Source organism: Melospiza melodia, chromosome 4 (genome assembly GCF_035770615.1).
Source record: "Melospiza melodia melodia isolate bMelMel2 chromosome 4, bMelMel2.pri, whole genome shotgun sequence".
Taxonomy (NCBI): domain Eukaryota; kingdom Metazoa; phylum Chordata; class Aves; order Passeriformes; family Passerellidae; genus Melospiza; species Melospiza melodia.
The window spans coordinates 82,943,463-82,966,822 of record NC_086197.1 but is presented as its reverse complement, the minus strand read 5'-3'; the positions used below and the strand labels follow the sequence as shown (position 1 = coordinate 82,966,822).

Below are 23,360 nucleotides of genomic sequence, written 5' to 3'. Positions count from 1 at the left end.
CACAAATAGGCCTGAAATTTGCCCTGAAAGGGGGAAATTCATGCCCCTTTTGATGGGACATAACTGGCTGAACTACACTGGCATGTCTTAGAAGAGGTCATAAAGCACCAGAAAAACCTCCAAAGTGCTCCCAGACTAATTTCTGGGGCTTTGCACCAGAAAATTTAAAACTCCCCCACCCAGGGAAGGGACCTGAGCTTAATTTACCCATTGAACTTTGTGCATCATGGGCTTCCCCCTCCAGCAGGGAATAAAGAATGTGACCATCATTTTGAACATTTTGTTGCATTTATACAGATAATAACCAAAATGATACATAACTCCTTCCTATTGCAACCAATTTAAAAGAAATAAACCTGCTACAGAAACACAAATCTGTAAACATTGGTCGTTCAGTGTTGTTTCACTCTAATCTGCCCCAAGGGATCTATTAACAAGAACCTCAGCTGCCCTTGCCTTTGGGGCAGTTCATAACAGAAGCCCCAGCCAGAACCTTTTGCTTCTGTTTACAGTTCTTCCATGCCCATATTTTTAGTTCTCCAGCATAAAATGGATGTTCTCTGGATGAACTTGTTACCACATTCATAGTTTGTATAAATCCTTCACAGTCTCAGGCACACACTCATGAAGGAAATTGAAGCTCTCAAATTATTAACCTGATTCAGTTTCCAGTTCCTCAGTAAAATTCATATTCTGTAACGGGGCTGCTTAGTTAGTGGGTAGGAAATGTTAATACAGGCATGAATTTTGTACATCTTAACTGTGGGTTGCATTCCAGCACTTGCCTGAGATCCAGACGTGTAACTTGAAAAAGTTCAAGAATTTAGCAAACTTGGAAGAAAACCAATTGATGTTACTTTTCAGTACAAAGTGTTTAGAGGGTTTTTTAAAAAGGCAAAACCAGTACTGTAGATCTTACAATTTAATGGGTTTAGGGTGAGAAATATTTAAGGAAACTTAGCAGGCTACAGCACTTAAATGGGAAGGAAATAGATGTTCTTCAAAGTGATACCCAAGTGATATGTATCACTGCTATGTGATCTATGTGTTACATTCATTTGTGTGCAGTTCTACAGTAAAAATTACATTAATAGTAAGAGTTACAAAATATATGAAATTAACTGTGGTTTTGCTGCCTTCCCTATATTAAAGCAATTAAAACATAATGGTAAAATTTCCACATTACTCCTACACAAAAGCAATTTGAACAATTATTGCAAGATAGCTTTCAGAGAAACAATTGTAGCAGAAGTTCATTTTGCATGAATTATAGAGCTGTAGTGATAGTCCACATTGACTATAAATTAGGCCTCTTTTTGCTAATTAAATACGAAAAGAGGAAATAAATTATGCCACACAACCCCCTGGGATACTTTGCTGTGCCCACAGCCCTCAGGTATTAGGGGGAAGGCCAAAATGACCAGGCACATTTATATGTGCAATTTAACCATATTTCACCTCTGAATATGGGTTTCTGTCTTTCTAGTTTCACAGTGAGGAACAACCCATAACAGAGGAAGAAAAAAGGCAGTGATGCAGCTCTCTCAAAACACATTGTAATCCAAAATAAACAGCATTATCTAAAAGATACCACATCATATCCAAAAGAACTGCTGAGGAAAGGCCCTGCTCAGCTATCTGGTACCCAAGGCCAAACTGCATGAGTCAGTTCTAATTTGCAGAGCTATAATCACTGCTTAGTTCTGAAACACATGCTAATATTTGCTGGCATTGTTGTCTTTGCTTGAAATGCAGCTTTTAAGAAGCACTGGAGAACCTTAATTTAGACCAGTTTCCCTATTCTGTATCCACACAGCAACCCTGCTGGTGTGAACTTTCAGGATAGAGAAGGGAAAAGAAAGAAGTGAGGTAGGTTGCTTTCTACTGAAACCACAGCCCACAGATTTTTTTTTTTAACATCTCACTTTAACCTCATTTAACAAATCTGTATTCTGCTAAACCACAGTGGTCTTTGTTTTCAATCCGCTTACTACAACTGAGGAAGACAATATATTTCAAAAAAAGGTCCAGTTAACTAGCAATTAAGGAATCTTTGATTAATCTCCACTGCTGTGATACCTGATTAACTAGCTTTGAAGGCTGAAGCAGCTCTTTTTAGTGTATTTTATTTTTCTCTAATGGTAGATTTTGTTATGTGGCATGAAACATATGTAGAATACATCAGGTTTAATTTGCATTTAAATCCCTTGAAGAGATCCTCATAAAATTTTATAATTTTTTTTCTGTGTTAGGAATTGTTTCTAAACATAAAAAAGACATTTCTTTACCCAGAGAACAATAATTGTGTTCATTTTCCTTCTACCATGCAATTAAAACAGGTTATTACCAAATCAATACCCATTTCACAAAATGCATCCCTCCAATGTCTCTTTTGTCCTCCTCCTCTAACAAGTTTAACCTGTATATTTATTCTGCTGGTGCCTCTGCAGTAAAAAAGCAAAAGCCTAAACCAAAGCAAAGCTCAGGCACAATCTCTTAAGCACAGCTGCAGGTTGAAAATGAACAGAGCATAATGCCAGTCTGCCTCAAACACCACAGTGAGCTAAGAGCTTTGCAGGCTTTACAGGGATGTTAGGATGAAATACCCACATACAAGACTTTATCATTTTAGCACTAATATGGAAATAGGAGCAAGAATTTGAACTTGTAATCAAACCCAGCATGTACTACCCACTTTGTTATTTCCAGAGAGCTTTTTAAAGAAAATCTGCTACTTTTCCATCTCATATTTATTTCTCTCCTTTTCTTTAAATTAATCATTTTATTGCAAAAGGTAAAGGAATTCAGGCAGCCCTTTAAAAGAAATGACAATAATTTTTCATGGTGCATACTTGTCCCTGTGTAGTCTTCCTCCTTTTTTTTCTGCCTACCATCTCTTTTGTGAGGAGTTCTGGAATAAAGACTGAAAAGAATACTTGAAAGGCACTGAGACAGGGGTACATGGGCCTGTGTTGAAGTACAGGTATCTGTAAGAAACCTCACTAAAGGGGCATGAGAGGAAGATCTGCAAGGGAAGAAAAACTGTGCTAGCTGGGAAAGACAGAAATGAGAGAAACTAAAATTTAGGTAAATGCCAGTGTGAAAGTACAAATTTGAACTTCCTCTTCACAGCTCAGAGCAAAAGGAGGTAGGAAGGAAGAAATATAAACAGTAAACAGAAATACAGATAAGCTTTTCAGTGGAAACAGAGAAGGGTGTATAATCTCTAACTGCATATTAGAGAAAAAAAAAAAAAAAAAAAAGAAAAGAAAATTCTGGGCATTTCCTTATTTTTCTTTACCTACTGATTTCAGTGATTTCAGACTTGGCAATGTATGAGCACAAAGTGATTACAATCCCAACTAATAAACACTGAAAATTCAGAGTTCAAGCACCAGATAAGGATAAAATAAATTACATAGAAATTTCTAAAACAGGACAGGAGATTGATTAAGAGAAATACAGCAAAGCCTATATAATCATGGTATCATAAACACTTTTACTCAGCACTTGAGTTTTTTGTGGTCATTTTGGTTCTTCAAAAAGAGTTGTGTTGATCAAGTTAGGTAACAGATACTGCAAGTTTTCAATGGATGCTTACATACTGACATAAGCTTTTCTTACTGTCATTTAAAAAATTTCATTAGTCTGCATAAGCAAATATTGCTTTACCAACTATGCATGAGCATTGATCTCCTTTCCTGACTTTAAGGGAAGCTATTTATTTCCATTTTTAATGAGAAACTATGAGCTTACAGAAGCTCAAACTACTCTTTGATTGTTTACCAGTGCCATAAAACAGTTCATAAGTCTTTAATATGATGAAAACTATTTCCTTCAGTGTGATAAAATTGGTGCTTGTTTTGCTTAGGTGGCAAATATTACAGGAAAACAGATAATTCATTTTCCCTAGAGTTTTTGTTATAAGCCATTACCCAAACCTTCTTCCTTTGATGCATTTCTGATATTTATATTCAGCATCTTCATCTGCTTTGAGATGTTTTCCCTTTTTACCCAGAGGAGAAAACACAAAACTTCTGTTGCAAATTTAAAAATCTCTGCGTTGATTGAAAATGATCTTCCCATCTTCAGATATATACCTTGTGCTGTGCATATGCACATTTAGATAACTTCACAGGAATGAAGCTGTGAATCATCAAGGATATATTTTTTCCACTTTGTGGTATTTAGGCTGATTTTTTTTTAACTTAGAAAATATCAGAACATTTAGACAAAAGATTTTCCTGAGTGAACACATCAGGTGCTATAAAAAAACACCAAGGGACTTTATTTTTTCAGATAAAGAAGTGCTGAAAGACATGAATACAGGAACAATGATCCTTCATTTCTAGAGATGCTGGTTCTAATATACAGTCTGCAGTTCTGTCATGTAAGTAATAGCTACACTAGAGAAGGAATTGCCCTGTATGTTTCCAGGCAATTACCATTGCCAGACAGGCAATTACCCAGTATCTTTTCTTGTCCACAGGCTGTGACTTCATCTGTAAGCACAGTGCAACTTCTTTTGCAAAATATTTTTTTAAGAATAAGAAATTTGCTTTCTGTCCAGCATTACTGGGGTCTTGGAGGTGTCCAGCTCATATCTTCTTCCTCAGTTTCTGTCTTTGGCCATTACTAGCAAAATCTGTTGTCATGAAGAAGCATGTGGCCTTCTGTCTGAGCTCAAGTGAACAAAGACTAGAAATTTAGTTTGATACTATCAGTTCCTCAAAAATTTCTCCAAAGAAAATAGACAACTTGCCTTTCATGCTGGGGTGCGTAATGATCTTATAGATTGTTACAAATCCACTGAACCACTGTGGTGTTGCAGAAGTACAGAAAAAATGCATGCTGTTTTTATTCATCTTTGTTAAAGATTCTGCATAATGCAGAGGAAGAAAATAGAATGAAAAGTCCTATTCATTGGAAAAAGAAACTCTCAAAACTGTTGAAAATTGTTTGGCAGGGCAAGCATGAAAAACCAATTTGGTTTGGGACTTTAATAGTATTGAGGAATGACTTTCACTTCCTAAAAAGTATCAGTTCTGTGGCCTTAGTCTCACTTGGAGTAAGGGGTAATCAATAAATAAGTAACAAGACAGAGAAAGAACATGACAAAAGCCAGTAACCAGAAAATTATACACCAAGAGACTGACCTGTGTTCAGTGCAACTCATCTGAAATCAGAAAGGCAAGTGATCTGAATGATTTTGCAAAATGTCACAGGAAGTCTTGTATTATCTGGCTTTGATATATTCACATGTTCAAACCACAAATAAAATAAAACTTGTATAGACCATTGAACAGCTTTGGAAAATCTAGGCTGAGGACATACATTAATCAATACAGGAAAAATATGTGTATATTTCTAATCCAGCTCAAGAAATATTAAAATAAACCTCTTGCAATTACATTTGATAGGCCATATAATCACAGAATAATACAGAATAATTAGGAACTCTGGAACTGCACCCTTCCAGCAGGGTGATACAGATACCTTGCATGTGCTGTCTTTAAAATTGTACTGGGATGGAGCTCTGGGATATCTCCCAGCAAAACAAATTTGGAATTGTAGCAACAATGCAAAAGCCTGGGTTTTACTGAGAGGGTGTGCTCTCAAATTGCCAGAGCTCTAGTCAGCAGATCAGCCCTGTGTATTTGGTACCTGTGGCAGCAGTAGTCCATGGTTACTCAATAATTTTTGAAAACCACAGTGAAGACACACCTTAATTCAGTAAAGGAAATTCATGATGTCAAGAATAGGTGAATATATCAGCATTCTACTGTCCTGCAAAGACAGCAGTGGGCAGTGCCTTGAATTACAGAACTTTATGATTCATTGTAAGAGCTTTTACTACATTTTTTATATCACTGTCTAAGTATGGTTTCTTTTTAAAAGGTAATAAAAAAATCTTTGATAAATTTCAAGCAATTAATTTTTTATTCCACTGTCATTACAAATTTGGGCCTCATTATTGAAGGTTCTGAACTTATGGTTGCACCTCCATTTTCAAATGTAAAAAAGTATTGAAGGTGTATCATTTACCCACCTGTGTGAAAGCCATTTGCAGCCTAAGATACATTTAGAATTTTAGAATAAACTTTTAAAGCCAGAAAACTCTTTAACTATTTTAGTCTTCTCAGTTAAGTTTTCCCAGTCAAAATAGATGATGACACAAAATTGCATTTAGCTGCTTCCTAAAGATAAAACTTGTGCTGTTATCATGCATTAGTCTTTAAATTCCCTCAAGTAATTTACTGAAATTGTAATGTACAAGAACATGAAGACTAAGTTATAAATCTTTTTCAGGGAGGAACTTTCATGGCATAGGGTAGGCAGTGATTTATTTTTGTTCATTTGGCATGAATAGTTGAATGCTCCTACATGGCAAACAAAAGTTTACAGTGGTTGGTGAGAAACAAAGCTACTTTGAAGTAGCCCCCTAATATGCTCTAAAATTGCATTTGCAAAACTTGTCTGACTTTTACTGAGCCTCTGCCTCCAGCTGATCCCTCCACTGACTCTCAAGTTGGATATTTATTTGCTGACATTGCAAAAATGTTAATATTCTGCTAATTATTACAATTTTATTTGATTATAGGTTTAATACATATCAATTGCTAAGTTGGAGATCAAATTTGAGAACTCTGTCATATTAAGTTTACAGGAGGAGAGGAATTTGCAATATTAACAAATTGTGGGCATGATGATATCCCTTACTCTGTGATGAGACCAATTTGTAAACCATCTGGCACTGAAGAATGTTTAGCTCCTTGCAGTTATAATGGAGATATTTTGGCTTCAAGACTAAATGAGCAGGATAAGAGCTATTTGATGAGTTAAATGGTTAGTACGGATATCCTGGTGGAATTAAGTACCCTTGGATAAGGAAACACACAGCGGTAACATTTTGTTGAATGTAGGTATTGGTGGATGAGCCAGTTGAAAATATATCAACTCCATCATAACAGAAAAAATTGATTTTTTCTGTTTTACTTTTGTATTAACCTTTCCAGTGGAGTCCAGAGTTTTCTGTCTAGTGATTAAAAATATATGCAGCAAGACTTTTCCTCTAGACAGAAAAACAGGAAAGATATTATTACAAGGTGCAGCATACTGTGTCTGTAAGTTACAGTTTGTATGAAAATTACAGTCATTAGAGTGCAATTGTAAATAATTTTTATTTCTATTTAATTCAAATTAAATCTGCTTCAGAATACACGTGGCATAGTGAGTTGCCAAGAACAGTAGTAAAGTTTTTGCGTATCTTTTCTGCAGGCCTTTTGTTAGAATGAAGGGAGTGCTTTCTAGCATCACCATTATGAACTATTTTATTTTCAAAACATATTGAAAAAATATCAATAGCATAGAAAAGGCTTTACAATTTTTGACAGATATGTTTACTTCCCTGTCTTATTATCTTAGCATCTGGTCCATAAATCAGACACATGGCACTGATCTAAGCCTGATTCTGTTACTATCTAGTTGGATATATTTCAAGGATGTATATTCTGCAATGCAGGCAATTCTGATTAACTAGGAATATTATGATCTGGAATTATATGACAGTTACCTGAATTTGGTTGTTGAGGTCATGGAATGGTTTGGTTTGGAAGGGATCTTAAAGGTCATCCAGTTCCAACCCCTGCCATGGGCAGGAACAATTTTCACTGGAGCAGGCTGCTCAAAGTCTCATCCAACATGGCCTTGAACACTTCCAGAGTTTTCAGTGTAAATCACAGAATTCACACCACAGAACATGTCTATGAACATTCCACACATAGTACAAGCTTTAGCCCAGAGCTCACATATTTTGAGAAAATCTAACTTCAGGACACAGATTTTAAGAATATAAATTTCATTAGTGTCATCAGTCATTTTTCTCTGCTTATCCTGTTTTTTAATTTGTCTTCATTCAGGGTAAGTCTGAAGGCAGTAAAAGTGACTGATTTAAAGTAATGTAAGCACCAGATTTCTTTATAACAAAATACAATGCTTTCCTGTTAGAAGTTGTCACAGAAAAGATAATAGGTAAAAAATTCTTGGTCTGTGATGCTCTTTTCTTGAATGATAATCAAAGTTTTTTTTTTTTTTATTGTGAAAACTCCTTATTAAGATTCTGTCATTGACTGGCAGAGATGAAATAATTCCCTTCTGTCTGACATGTCCTGATCCACTGCCTGCTGAACTGAAAGAAACTCATAATTAATTATTGTAGGACAAGGATCCTAAATCCTTATTCTCATCAGCTTAGCCTTCTGTTTTTGCCTTGGCTCAAATCCCAGCTAGAAATTTATGATTCCTTAGCTTCTTTTTGTAGATGCCATGAATCATAGTGGCTTATGAGTGAATAAACACTGGGGTGGTGCTCCTGTATAGGTTAGTACTTGATATACTTGTACAACTAATCCCCAGTAGAAAAGCTACTGAATACATAAAAAAACACAATTGTCAACTTGGTTTGGTGTCACTCTTCAGAAGTGCTTCATGGCTCCTGTGCATGTCCATGTTTGGACTAATTCCACCCTGCACATGACCTGCAAAGAAAGGCCCGTCAACACAAATGTGTGAGATAGGGGAATCTCATTTCCAGAGCAGATCAATATAATGCTACTCATTAATAACTTTTTCAACATTTAAAACAAGAAGAAAATCACAGGTTATAGCAAATGAGTGATCAGAATGAAAAAGTAACATAATCTTCTCCAAATGCAATTCAGTGACATAATAGGTCAGTTAATTAGGTATGCAAATTTTCCACAAATTATAGGAAAATGTAAAATTTCTCAGATAAGGACTTGCAGTCTGTGGCAAAATTTGCAAATTTCTGCTAAGAAAACATCCTGATCTAAGAAAAAATGTCTGATAATGTTGTTTTTCTTTCTGAAAGCCCTTTGCATCCTGTAGGCTGCTGAAGAGGTGGCCAATCCTTCGCTTAGTTTATCTGCTTTATCTGGTAGCCCTGTGACCCTTTACAAATATTAAATTATTTTCAGATCAAAATGAAAACTATTTCTTGTGTGATATTGGAAAGAATGTGAGAATATATCCATCAGGAAAAAAGTGCTACTAAAAAGTATTATTTTAATTATTTTTAAGTATTGTTACAGCCTAGTATCATCCTGTCACCATCTCTTTTTGATTACCGAACACTTCCCAAAGTTTACCTAATTTTTAAAATGCTATTTGGTTACCCAAATACTTCTAAAATACTAAAATACTTCCTTCCTTCTCCATTACTCTCACATGAGATATCAAATGATAATGTATCTCTTTGGTAAAATGTAAGAGAAATTTTTCAACAGAACTAATATGATCAAAGATACAGAGATACCAGTCACATTTTAGTAAGCTATAGTTTTCTCCCTAGAACAGTGAATATGAGACATAATTATGTCTCAAAAAACCCTATACCACTTTCTGGAAAACACAAAACCTTTTGCTCAGAAAAAGTGCTGTGAAACTGAAAGCTATTGCTGCTATCATAGAAGAGATAATAGCATCAGTGCTCTGCAGTTATTCACCAATTTTCATTGCCAATGTATCACTTTGCAGAGATTTGTTTAGATCTACTCAGTTCAGTGTGTCCTCTCACTATGAGTAGGGAGGGGGTAAATGGGAGTGATTCTGTTACAAAAATTTAGGAGTCTAGGTTCACAACATATTCTGGCATTAGGAATGAAGAATCAGAAGTCTCCTGAGGAGGTATTTTGTCCTGATGGCAAACTCTTATTTTATTTAGTTTGGATAATAGAACAATATATTTAAATGATAACTGAATTACATGCTCCAAATGGAAACTATCTGTTCAGCTATTAAGGGAATCCAATTTTGAAAAGCAGAATAAATCACAAATGTCACAGTATTGTGTTAATATGTATTTCTGCAAGTTTACTTAGTCCCACACAACATATAAACCAATAAAAATTTTAAGTCTATTAATCTGTGCTAGTTACTATAATACATGAGAAAATGCAATTATGAACCAATATTTGATGTATGTACTCACAGTGAATTGTTCAGGAATTGGTTTTGGGACCTATGCTCTCTGATACTTTTAGCAATAATACATAAGAGAACACCAACTCATTGCCAACAAAGTTTGATTTGAAACAAGGATTGGGAGAGCGCTAAGTGGATAAGTGATTCAAAGCATTCAAATTTTATTTAATAATAAATGAAAAAAGAAAAAATAAATATTTTATTGCAATGAGGCTAATGCTCTTCAATTATGAGAAAAAAAATAGTGTGGCTGTATGCAAAAGTTAGGTGACTCCATGTGACTGCATAGAGTTGGAAAAACATGTTTTATGGTCCAAATTAGGAAGGAAAACTTTTGCAACTGTAATGTTTTATAGAATAAAACTCCCAGGATGCTTGATTCCTTTGAAAGAAAGGCAAAGTTTGAAATGAAGCATCTGAGTCACATTAGTAACAACAGTTGTAGCAAGAAAGGTGGAAAGGTGGAAAAAATGAGTAGGGAACACAGCAGCAAAGGATATTAGGATCCTTTTATACCACAGGATCACAGAAAGGCTTGGGTTGGAAGAGACCTTGAAAACCACAAAGCTCCAATCTCCCCTGCTGTGGGCAGGGAGAACTTCTCCTAGACCAGATTGCTCAAAGCCCCATCCAACCTGGCCTTGAACACTTCCAGGGATGGGGCATCCACAATTTCTTTGGGAAACGTGTTCCAGTGCCTCTCCACCCCCACAATAAAGAATCTCTTCCTTATACATATTTTAAACCTATTCTCCTTCAGTTTGCAGCCATTCCCTGTTGTCCTGTCATGACATGCTCTTGGATAGTCTCTCTCCATCTTTCCTATAAGCTCCCTTATAGGCACTTGAAGGCTGCAATTAGTTCCCTTTTAAGCCTTCCTTTCTCCAGGCCAAACAATCTAAATTGTCTCAACCTTTCCTCACAGCAGAGGTTCTACATCCTTCTAAATATCTTGGTGGCCTCCCCTGGACTCTGTCCAACAGGTCAGTGTCCTCCCTTGCTGGGGACCCCAGAGCTGGACCCAGCACTGCAGGTGGGGTGTCACCAGAGCAGAACAGAGCAGAGGGGCAGAATCCCCATCCTGGCCCTGCTTTGGATGCAGCCCAAGGCACAGGGGGCTTTTTGAGCTGCAAGAGCACATGGCCAGGTCATGTCTGTGTCTGGCCTCCCATCCAGCAGCACCAGCATCCACCAGCCCCTTCTCAGCAGGGGCTGTGCCTGACTGACACAGCTTTTCAAACATCACCGAGAGTGATTTGATATCTACATACAGTCAGTTCCCTCAGGACCCTGGGATGGATCTCACCATGTCCAATACACTGATGTGCATTCAGATTCCTCAGGTGGTCAGGAACCTGATTTTTGCTTACAGTGGGAAGCACTTCGTTGTATCAAAGATTGGTTGGATCATATGGCATTGTGTACCTGAAGATACATATGCTGTATACAGGTACAGTACTCCTGTACAAAATCATCCTGTGACCTTTCCTCTCATCGAGAAAAGCAGCCAATTTTTTGAAATCTACACATTCTGCAAGAATATGTCAATTTACATAATTTTTATGGCAGTAAAACACTTGAGGGAAAGGAAAATCCTTGATAAGGTCAAAACAGAGGCTTTTGCAGTTTTCTACTTCAGACTAGAGCAGAATGGAATTATTCTGATTTATACAGGTGTTACATTTGATATCATAATTTAAGTTTCTTTTCTGAAAATAATGATGCTCTTGTTTTTGAAAACCTAAGATGATCTTTAATGTTCTGGGGCAAGCGGGGGGTGGGGAAGAAGTTGGAGGGACTTGTTTTGTTTTGTTTGTTTTTTGTTTCTTTTTCCAGAGAAAAACCAGAATAAAAACAACAAAACACTGAAAAGTACAAATTACTCCTAAGGTAAAATTTGGCCTCTGAGCATTTGTATCACCTGGTTCCTTAGCCCATCTGAGGGCTATCATTCCAATGACTTTCATTATTCAGTTTCTTTGCTGACTACACACAACATGCAATGCTCATACTCATGTAACATTCCTCTTAACTGACTTTAAAAGTTCATTGTTGTCTCACCAATAATGTTAACTATAGAAATACATCTTATTTCTAGTTAGCTGATTTGCTTAGGGCCCTTCTCAGCAGTGGCCAAGAACTTCTTCCCTATATTATTTATTGTTTTTAACCTATAACTTGTATTTCAAAAATACCTCAAAATCCCAGTTTTCTTTGAAGAAAATGACAAAATTATAACACTTCTATCTTGCTGACAGTAACATAAGATTTCTTTGCTAAGAAAACAGCATCCAATTCCACCACTATTTCAGACTAGATAGAATTTTTTCACTGCTCTTCACTGAGGTCTGGAAGACTATTTTTCCTGGGATATTTATTTTGCTTCAGGCAAATTTCTATATAAAACTGTTTGTCACTTGTCTAAGCATATGCCTATTTGTAATTGCTTTGGGCAATTCAATACCTTTGCACTTTCAGCTCCTGACCTTATCTTTGAAAGTGCCTACAAAGATGACAGCTTGGCAGAGTTTTGTATGTATGTTAAATAGAAACTGTAATAAGGTCAACAATTTCTTAATGTAATCCATCAATTATTCTTATAAAAACAAATGATCATAGTCAGAATTCTGATGAAGTAGGTAATTTCAATTGTAGTAGGATTTTCTCCAGAATCATCATTCAGTTTTGGTTTGCTTATACCTTACACATTTCACTTTAATATCAAGAAAATTAATAATTTTTGAAATGCTTGCCAAGGTGAACAGAAGTTGGTTCTTCCTTAAAGACTACATGAAACACCTACATACATCTTTTTCCCAAAACATCTGTGAAGAACAGAAAGCGGTTTAGGTTTTGGATTCTCTCAAACTGCATTCCAACATAGACTCAGAGGTTGAAAAGTTGATTTGCTTTGATTTAGGACAAATGAGTCTGTTTTTTCATCTAGTTCTCTTCTGACATGTAAAAACATCAGAGCACTCTTTACACGGCTTTAGAAAAAGACATCAGTTGTGTGATATTCACCCTGCAGCAGAGCCAACCCTGCTGCATTCCCAAGCAGCCTGGCATATCAGGTGCTTCCATAGGTCACCACTACCTTCAGCTGCCAGGTGCACCCCAGCCTGAAGCAGCCCACTCAGAAGCCTTCAGATCCCTGTGGTTCTCCCCACAGGCAGCCCTGGCAGCATCCTTGCAAGGGCACTGGGTGCAGGTGGTTGCTATAATAAGCATCAAACAAGAGGTTTATCCCCACTGTAAAAAGATAGTCACTTGATCCCCTGCTAAAAGACACTGAAAATCCAAACTGCCTAGTCTCAAATTTGTGTTGAAGGCAAATGGGAAGTAAGTCTGTACTTGAGAACAGATATGAATTTGAGCTCAATATACGGTGAATACGCTGGATGACAGAAATATGATTTTTGTCCTCAGGGAACGAAACCCAGTCATTTATAGGACCTGGTCCTCTTTTAATTTTTGTGTATTCTTCTTTGCTGGAGGACCCTCTAGAGACTCTATTAGAGTCTGCCAGGCTCTGCACAACTCTGTAGATTATGAAAAAAGAATTTAATCTTTAAAATGTTCAATCCACATCTCCGAGTTGGGACAGATCCTTTATTAGTATATTGAATACATAGCTGCTTCTTTTAGATCAAATTATATAAAACTTCCTTTAAACAATCTGTTTCACTGGAGCCAAACCATTGCTTCTGCATTATGATTAGATGCCAGGACCACAGTATGAGTGAGACAGGAATTAAAACCCACTAAACCCACTCAGTGCCTGCTCTAGCTATAAAGCCAATATTCCTTCTTATGCAACAATCATTTAACTCTGTTACTGAAATAAGACAGAGACCTTTGACTTTCAAGTTTTTCTCATATGTATTTCAATTTAAAAAAAAAAAAAACAGTTAGGGATATGGGCATAGATTACAAGCATCATATGAAAAATTTCAGAGGGACTAGAGCTGGCATCATTTGACTTAATGGCATGGTCTCATTCTGTTTCATTTCCTCTAATCTTAGTGATTAATGTTAAATACAGTAAGTCACGTTCTATTCAAGAAAGTATTTTAGGAAAAGGATAGAAACAAGTATATTCAAGGTAGAGTCTTCATGACACATCAGTGATACTTAAGAGTAAGAATGTTGCAAAAGTATAATATCCCTTGTTTCAATAACTGAGAGCAAAACCAAAGGCTGCATCAGCACATTAACCAAAAGCAAATTTATTATTACACTCAAAACCTGAAGAGATTTCCAGTGAACTGTTTTTTAATGTTAGCTATAGGACTGTACTCAAAGTATTTAACAAGAGAAAAAAATATTTTTTTAATATTTCAGAAACAGCTCAACTCAGGAGCTCTATTTCCAAATTTTGCCAGGTGGGAATCTGACCCCTTACAATATTATCTACCAGCTTCTTAGAAATTAAGGCCAGGAGAGGCAACTAGATAACTACTGTGACTTCTTATTTTTGGCTTGTGCTTCATTTCATTCAGTTATCTTCATATTGAGCCTGATGATTTATGTCCTAATTACAGCATAACTTGCACTTGAGTAAAGCATATCGTTCTGTATATCTCTCATTCTCAAACCCAACATACTAAGAGATGAATACTCTACCAATTCAGTTGACAGTTCATTCCAGGACTTAATTACCTTTTCAATTAACAAGGAGAATTTAATTTTTAAATTCAAATGTGTCTGTTTTCATGATTCAGTCACTGGTTCTTATTATGGCTTTACAAATACAGTAGCTGACAGTTTCCATCCATGAACATGCATAAAAATTGTAAAAGAATAATAGTTTAATCTTCTTTTTATACATTGTAAAATCATGCTATTTAAGTCTCATGAGTCCAGCTTTTTAAACCCTTTTATGAAATTTTCTTCAGTTTTTAAATTTACATTAAATTTGAGAGTACTAGAAATTCACACAGTCTTCCAGTATCAGAAAAATACTGCATTCAGAAAAAATCATTTTTATATGTCTTCCCTTTTAAACCTCTTTCTATTGCTTAAAAGTCTCCTTTCTCTCTTCTATGACAGCATCATATTGGGAATTGAGATTACATTCTTCATTTGAGAACCAGGTTCCAGATATGGTCATCTGGTATCCTTAATTTCTTTTCTGGTTTCTAAATACAATGTAGCTATACCTTGCAACATTTCAATGTTCATTTTGTTTATTTGCTGCATTCATTCATCCTACAAAGAGATTCTAAATTATTCTGCTGCCATGATCACAAGACATGTTTATATTAGTTGTGGTTTTAGGTTTACTTTCAAAAATTTGAAAAAGACATTGAACAGGATACCCTCAAGTCTAATCCTTGCAGAATATCACCAGAAGTGTTCTTTTGAGTCCTCTCTTTTTGAGCTCTTTTTGAGAGAAACTTCTTGTCTTGGTAAGAGAGAAATTGAAATACTAAAGTTCAAGCCTGCACATAATGTGGTAATTAATGAGGAAGCTGCAGATTGATTTTCCGTTCTCTCTTTAATTTTTGATCTCTTATTATGTTCTCTCTCCCTAATCATCTGTAGTTTAGCAATGTAAATATGATCTCTTGCTAGAATTCAATTCCAGGTCATGACACCTAGATTTAAATGTCTCCCTAAGTGTTAGAATTCACAGGATCACCACTAGATATGTGACTAGCTCACATAGAGAACTACAGACATCTAAAATTAGATGAGACAATAACTTCAGTGACAGTCTCTGCACTCTCTCCATAGGCAGTGGCTAGACAATTACTTTAAAGAAAGTTCTAGAATATCAGGAGTCAGTGATTCTGCAGGGGTGCTTCTCTTTCTGCATGCATAATATAATTTACTAGCTGTGCAGCAAAGTTATGTTGGATGAATCTCTTCTTTGTGGTTTAGAATCTAAGAAAGAAAATTCATGAAGGGTTTTAGTTTGTTTTCCTTTTTCACATTAAGACATTTTTAGTGAAACCTTTATTAAGATAAAAAAGGAAATATTTATCAATGTTGGGAACAAATATTGTAAAAATCTAAGTCAAAGAGTGTTAAGAATGACATATTTGTAAATTCAGTGATAATTAGCCAAATTTAGTTAACTTCATACAATATCCAATTTCAGACATTCATCCAGTTATTAAATTCTCTATCTGTTCAGGACTGTTGGATATTAGCTAAAGATGCTATAAATTCACTTGTGACAGAAAAATGTTGTCTAAATGATTGCTTAATCGGCTGCCTAGTGTTATGTTACAACCTGCCCCTGAAGGCAAGGGTAACTGAGATTCTTGTTAATAGATCCCTTGGGGTGAATTAGAGTGAAAGCACACTGAATGACGAGTATTCATATATATATATACACATGTGTGTGTGCTTATATTGAGTATTCAGTATTTATATATATGTATGTGTGTGTATGGGTATATCTAGGGTTATTTTTTTAAAAAATTGTTGCAGTGGAAAGGAGCAATGTAGCCTTTTTGGTTATTATCTATAGTAATTTAACAATAAAAAAGTATAAAGATATCACTTAAGAAAATACAAAAGTAATTAAAAAAAAAAAGAAAGGGAAAGGATAACAGCAGACAATAGAGAGGATAGATATTGCCACCTGTGGGTCCAGTAGTGAGATTCAGTTGTTGCTTGGTTAAAGTGATGGTTGCAGTCTTGATGCACCAGGGATGGGAGAAGCCCACAAAACATTGAGTTCAACAGGTTATTGTGCAGCCAGGTTTGGGGGGAATGCCCAGGTCTGATGCAATACTGTGGATCTTTTGCAACACTGTGGATCATGAACATTCCTCTGGTGGAAGGCCCCAGAAAGGGTTTGAGGGTAGTATGGATGTTTTTTGATGTTTAAGATCCTGTCTAGGACATGACTGCTGCTTCTCATGGCGCTGTAGTTGAGCCTATTATGACACATCAGAAGGGAGGAACACCCCCAGGCCCATGTGTGAATGTCTTGGACAGGAGTTTTACATCCAAGCCAGTTGTGTGAGGGAGGACACTGACAAAATAAGAAGCATTATCCACATAGCAGAATCTCATATAGGCCTTTTCCTTCATCTGGCTCAAAACCAAGCTTGTTGCTTAACTCCTGTCTTATGTGGGATGGAGATTCTAATCCTTCAGCCCCAAACACATGCACAAAAAATTCTCCTCCTTCCACCCTCTGGCTGGGAGCTGCAAACCTGGCCTCAGCAACACACCTGATGCTTTTGCAAATGGCCATTTGTATGAGCTATTAACCCTTTAGCATTTCAGTTTCACACATAGTACAATCTTCATACAGCCCAGTGGGATATGGAGAAAAAACTGTTTTTCAAAAGCTTTTAATAGGGTTTTTAGAAATTATTTGAAAGTAAAGATAAACTTTTGACTTGCTATCGATCTTTCATCTAAAACTCATCTAGTCAAACAGTCAAACCCCTAGATTTTAACAACCTTAAAAGACAACAATGAAACACTACCTGTCACTTTCACCTGCAGGCATTTTATAGAGTAATTTGATCTATTTTCAATTAAGGTGTTCCTGTAACACAGCTTAATGTACCTAAACTTGGGGTTAAATCTTACTAAATGAGTCATTACCACTGGCATTATATATATGGCTGTTAGTATTTCTCTGTGCATAAATTCTCTACTTAATTTAACATGCATTCACCATCCCCTATCTCATTAATGTTTATACTCAATGATTATGATGTTTAAAGATCCATGTAACTTTGGGTCATGTCAGACACTGCAAAGGTATCTACACAAACGACATAGCAATGACAGAAATAACTTTTATTCCTGTAGAAGCCTTACTTTGTGGTTTGGGGTTTTTTTTTCCATCTGAACTCAAATCTGGGATGTTGAATTCAGAGAGCTGACAGATTCATATTATCTTAACATATGTGTGCGTATACTGGTTCACATGGTCTCCCATTCCCTGGGATTGTGTTCAATGGCAGCAGATTGTCAGCCAGCAGGAGTGGCATGCAGACAGATGTGTATTTTCTTAGTACTCAGGGATTTTTCAGATGTTGTGTTCTTTTACAGCTCAGGCCTTAGGTAATGAACAGCACAGGTCACTGACCACTGCCAGCAGAAGAAAGAATTTTAAATCCTGGGACATTAAGTGCAGTCAAAATAGCCTTGTCCTCCTACTTGAAGAAATAGTAGCTGAAAAATGGAGTGAGTTGTTTGGCTTTGGTAATTTCAGATGAATACTTGACTTTGCTGAATAGCACCAGAGACCAATGGCTAGGAGAACAGATTTTTACTTCCCTCCAGGAAACACTCAGTCATTGGCTTGCTGTAATCAATGCCTTGAAAAATATTTGTTGTTTTCCTCCCAAGTAGAAAGCCTTAGTGATTTCTAAATTTCACTGCAGAAATAACTATGTTAAGAGAACATTTTTTTACTGTGAGAATTGGAAGCTTTGATAATGAGAAGAGATTATCAGTCATGACCAAATTTTGATGTAATGGAACAGACTCCCAACTGTCAAAACTGTAAAAAATTCCTGTGGTTTTTAGTCAATTTCTGTCATGTGCAGCTATAACCATTGCTACAGCTCTCCCAAACAGATGTGTCTCTGTCACTAACAAAATTCTCTCTGCATTTCATACATGCACTTTATATGTCAATAAGAGAGGATTATTTTACATTTTTTAATGATGTAGGAGAATGCAATGTCATTTAGAACCTGGTTGCCAACTTTTATGTTTCATTCTTTAAGCTGACAGGGTTCAGCTCTACACTGAACATTTTCATGGAAGGATTTCTTGCTTCGTAAAGTCTTTGCAGCTCTTAAGGATATAAGAGTCTTTATTTACTCTCACTTCTGCTATTGCAGAATTAACTCCACTTATCTGAAATCCCAATATTTCCTCCAGGAATAATGATAAAAAAATTGAATGAAAGAAAAAATGTACAATAACCTCAAGCACTGTTTGCCTTTAATTTAATTATTGTAATTTGGGAAAGAAATCACAGTGGAAGTGATGGAAATTACAATAATTAGAACACAATGTAAGAAAATTTTGTTGGAGAAACTATATTTTTTAGTAATAATGTTTGAATAATGTCTTTGGTCTTTTTAAGAATATACAAGAAATAAACTGTATGCTTTCAAGAAAAGATTATACTGTGAAAAGCTCCACACACACAAAAAAAAAAAAAAAGAGAATAAGAAAGAAATGGAATAGGACTGCCCATGTGCTGGGGAATCACATTACTTCTTGGACCACTTGGAAACTAAACTGGGGCTGCTGAAAATTATAAAATTCCTTATCAAATAATCTCTGAATTTAAAAAGGCAGCAACTTCAAATCCAGTATGTGATTAAAAGAGACGGTGCTTTCTAAATTTGGAATAGTAGGAGCTATTACTTTTGCTTGTAAGCATGGCAAGGAATAGTCTCATTTTTTAATCTAGAAAATTGCAACACATAAGCTTATTTTTCAAGACAATGCAAGAAAATTGGCTTGGCTTGAAGATGTGAAAGCTGCATGCACCAGTGCTCAGTGCTTTGTCTTTGGTTAGCACTAGCTATTGCCAAGAAAGCAACATAATTTCTACACTGATATTTAATTTTGATCTGTATATCACATATTCATAGTTAATTTATTGAAGCATGTAAAGCAACTGAAGCAAAACAAGATTGTGTTTTGTTCACTTTTTCTTGTGCCAAAAAGTTATGTTATAAATTATCATGCAATACTCTGGTCCCATTAGACTCAGAAAAGAAATTCTTCTAAAAGAGATGACTGGCCGTACATTAAGTTGTCTAATTAGGTTAGGCAACAGTGTGTAAGGTAGATAAATCTTCCTATTTTTTTCCTTGAGAAAGTGAAAATCTGTTCCCATGTCACTTGCAAATTGCAAAGAAGTAAACCCTTCTGAACAGTATTCAGAATTCAGCAATATGTAAATAAAGGTCATTTGTTAAAGTGCAGCTTAAAGTTGTCTTGAAAGCTGCAAAAAAATCTATATCTTAGCACTTAAAAGCAGTGTGGTTTTCTAGGGAATTAGTAGTTTTGAACATCAGAGCACCTCTCTGTGCATGACTATATTGATTTAAGGTTAGCTCCTTCTTTAAGCATGGTGGTGAAAATTCTCAGGCCCATGATACTGAGAACAACTCTTTTATTTAATGTCATTCACAGCAAAATTGGATTACCTTGCAGAGAAAGATGCTTAAATGAGCAAGTTCCATATATTTAAATTCCAAACAGACATTTTCATCTCAGTATAGCTTTTAGTCCCTCTCAGGTAAATATCTCTGCATATCTTAAAGCATTAGTGACTCATTTGTAAAAGCTTGTGGCAACAGGTCTACTCCAGTTGCACTTGCATACAGAAAAATATAAAATAGTCCTTCATTCAAAAATGCCAAACAAGCGTGAGAACACAAATGCGTTCTTTAAATTATACATAGAGTCACTGAAGACTCACCAATAAAATTTAATTGAGGATTTGCAAATGATGCAGGAAAAAAAGATGAAAAAATCTGGATTCCCAAGTAGTGAGAAATAAGTAGCATTCACCGTCTGTGGTCCTTGACAACAAGCAGATTGTCAACAGAACCATACAGTAAAAACATAATTGCTTTTACAAGCTTAAACCATCTGTGAAAACAGAGTGCTTAAAATGCTAACTGAAATGGTTCAAAAAAAAAAAAAGCACAAACTGCGTTACCACTTTGGTATACTAACACAATATTAAACAGACAGCACAAATCCAATAAAGCAGATCAATGCAGGCAGTGAAAATCAACATCCAACACAACCTCATGGGTTTATCTTGAGTGACCATCTCTTGTGAGCTAGCAAACAGCCAAAAATCTTCAAAATATTGCTCACTTCACTTGAACATCTCTTCTGGAAATCCATAAGGCCCACACGGATTTGGGTCTTGGCTGAAGGCAGTTTAAAGGAGAACACTCTAAAATGAGTTCTCTCCTTTTGTTTTATCCACTCCCTTCCAATACACAGAAATGAAATATGAATAGATGTAAGTGAAAAAATAACAGTTTACTAACAAGCAAAACTGTAACAGGCAAAAAATAGCGGTAAATAAGCAGTCAATACAAAATTGTTAAATCTAACAAACTCAGAAGAAAGAGACTCCCCAGTTGGCAGAAATACCCTTTCCAGGATGGCAGCCCCCACTGCGCTCCAAGTGTGGGCAGACAGAGGGAAAATGGCGTCTGGCGCTTGTCACCGTCATATTTTCTGAAAAATCTCTTTGCCCAGAATTTTGCTTCTGGAAAGCTGAGAACCCTCAGAGAAAAATGAAAACAATAATTATCTGATTTGCTTCTCCTGTGTTTTGCTGCTTTGGAATGTGTTTGTATATTGTTTACCAACAGATGATTGTTTCACTGGTTTCTGCTGTGAATTGTTTTGGTCAGGCTGTGTTGGGACTCTGGAAGGAGTCACAAGTTCTCATTAGTATCTTTTTAGCCTTCTGTCTGTATCCTTTCTGTATTCTTTAGTATAGTTTATTTTAGTATTCTTTAATGTAATATAGATCATAAAATAATAAATTAACCTTCTAAGAGCATGGAGTCAGATTCATCATTCCTTCCAACAACAGGGATACCAGCAAATGCAACAGGCATTCCCTTCAACGTGGTGGCCTTTGAGGGCGATCTCCTGGACTGGGAGGCAGAGGGAGGATGGTGGCACACCCTCCCAGAGAGATGGGAGCCCAGGGAGCTGTTCTGGCTGCAGATGAGAGGTGTCAGCACGTGTGGAGTCAGTTCTGCCACCCGCTGTCCTCCTGCTGCCCGCTGCACTCTGCCGGTGCTGGCGCTGACGCCCTCTGAACAGCGAGTGTCCTGGAGGGGAATGAACTCAGCACTGATGCAGAGTGGGCCATGACACTGAGTCTTGGAACAAAGCTTTGACATTTTTGCTTTCTTCTCAAATATCATCAGCTTTTAACATTTTTAACATAACTGTGAATGGGTATGTAACTAGGCACTTGCAAAGGCCTAGTTACAGTTACAGTACATGATAATTGGTAAGTGGTTAAAGAAAAACCATCAAGAGCTCCATGACGCACACATGCAAGAGAAATCAAAGCTCAGAGACCTTTCTGGAGAGGACAATGAGTTCATCACTACTGCACAGTTAAGCAGCCTGAGGTGCTCTGCAGTTTATGGTCATTTTTTGCCTGGAAGAACCACAGGACTGACCCTGCCTGTTCAGCTTATAGCTGTCCGTCTAGTGACTGCCCTAACCCACAGAAGTCCCAGGCTCATGGCACAGCTTTTTACACCATGTGACTTTTTCTCTGCACTGGTCTGGATATAACAGATCTGAGTTTTACTTCTGAATTCCTGTTGAAGATGTGAGATTTTACATCCAGGTAGGTTTTGTTATTTTGGGCGCTGCTACTTTGTAGGTGCTGCATGATAGTCTTTACAAAGCATGAAGAAAAAAACTGAAAGCCAAAAAGTTCTTCATTAGTCACCTCTCTCCTCTTTGTGTCTTTGGTATAGATCAGTAAATTAGAGAAGCCAAATAAATTCCTCATTAATATACCCTTTCCCATAAAATAATTATACATGTGAAGGTATGAAAGCACATGGAAAAGTTTATAATTAGATAAGAGCAAAGCAGCTTTTCCATGAAAGCATACAGTGATAATTTCCCAGTGTAATCTCCCAGCTGTCACCACCCTTTGACCATTTTTACCTTCTGCATTAGAGATAACATCTGCCATGGTGCTCCTACTTCTAGTATTTTCCATAGAATGATGGCACTTTTGCTTTTCTCAATTATTTACAAAAATTTAATTAACTCATAAAATAACTACCTAAGAGGAAGGTATTTTCTTTCTACATTAATTTATTATCTTAATCTAGCCGAACTGGTGTGCTGCAGAGCTATTTTATGCTGAGACAGTATATTTCCTGTAAATAATCCTTTTCCTCACCTCTGGCATTTCAGTCTTTCTTTATCTACATTAGTGATTCTGACATTTCAGAATAATTACTAAACTGTTCACTTCTCCCCATGTTCCCTGTGACTTAATTTACTGCTTTCTTAAAAGGCTTTTTCTGTCTGCTTTTGTGTAATCATCCTATGAGTCCTCCATCCCTCCTCCTTCCAACAGCTTCAGCTGCTCAGTTCCTCGAGGACAGGGAACACAGAATTACCTGGAACTAGTATCAGAAAAAGTTTGTGCTTTGCTGGCTAAAGGAACTGATCTACTACCACAAAACAAGAGGTTTTAGCATCTCTAAAATGAGGTTTAGCATCACATACACTAAACAGAACCTCTGAAGCTTATTCTTACCCCTAGAGTCTGGGAGGAAATGAGATGCTGCCAACCTCTGTCATGTAATATTTTCAAACTTTCTCTTAACTCTTTC

The 23,360-nt window shown here is 36.4% G+C and overlaps 1 protein-coding gene across 1 annotated transcript in view; it reads right to left on the bottom strand.

Moving 5' to 3' along the window:
- Window positions 1-21,890, bottom strand: part of LOC134418031 (uncharacterized) — a 73,581-nt gene extending 51,691 nt beyond the window's left edge. Inside the window, 1 exon segment of the mRNA XM_063155880.1 lies at window positions 21,581-21,890. Coding sequence (XP_063011950.1) covers window positions 21,581-21,890 — 310 coding nt within the window.
- Between the last annotated feature and the right edge of the window lie 1,470 nt (window positions 21,891-23,360).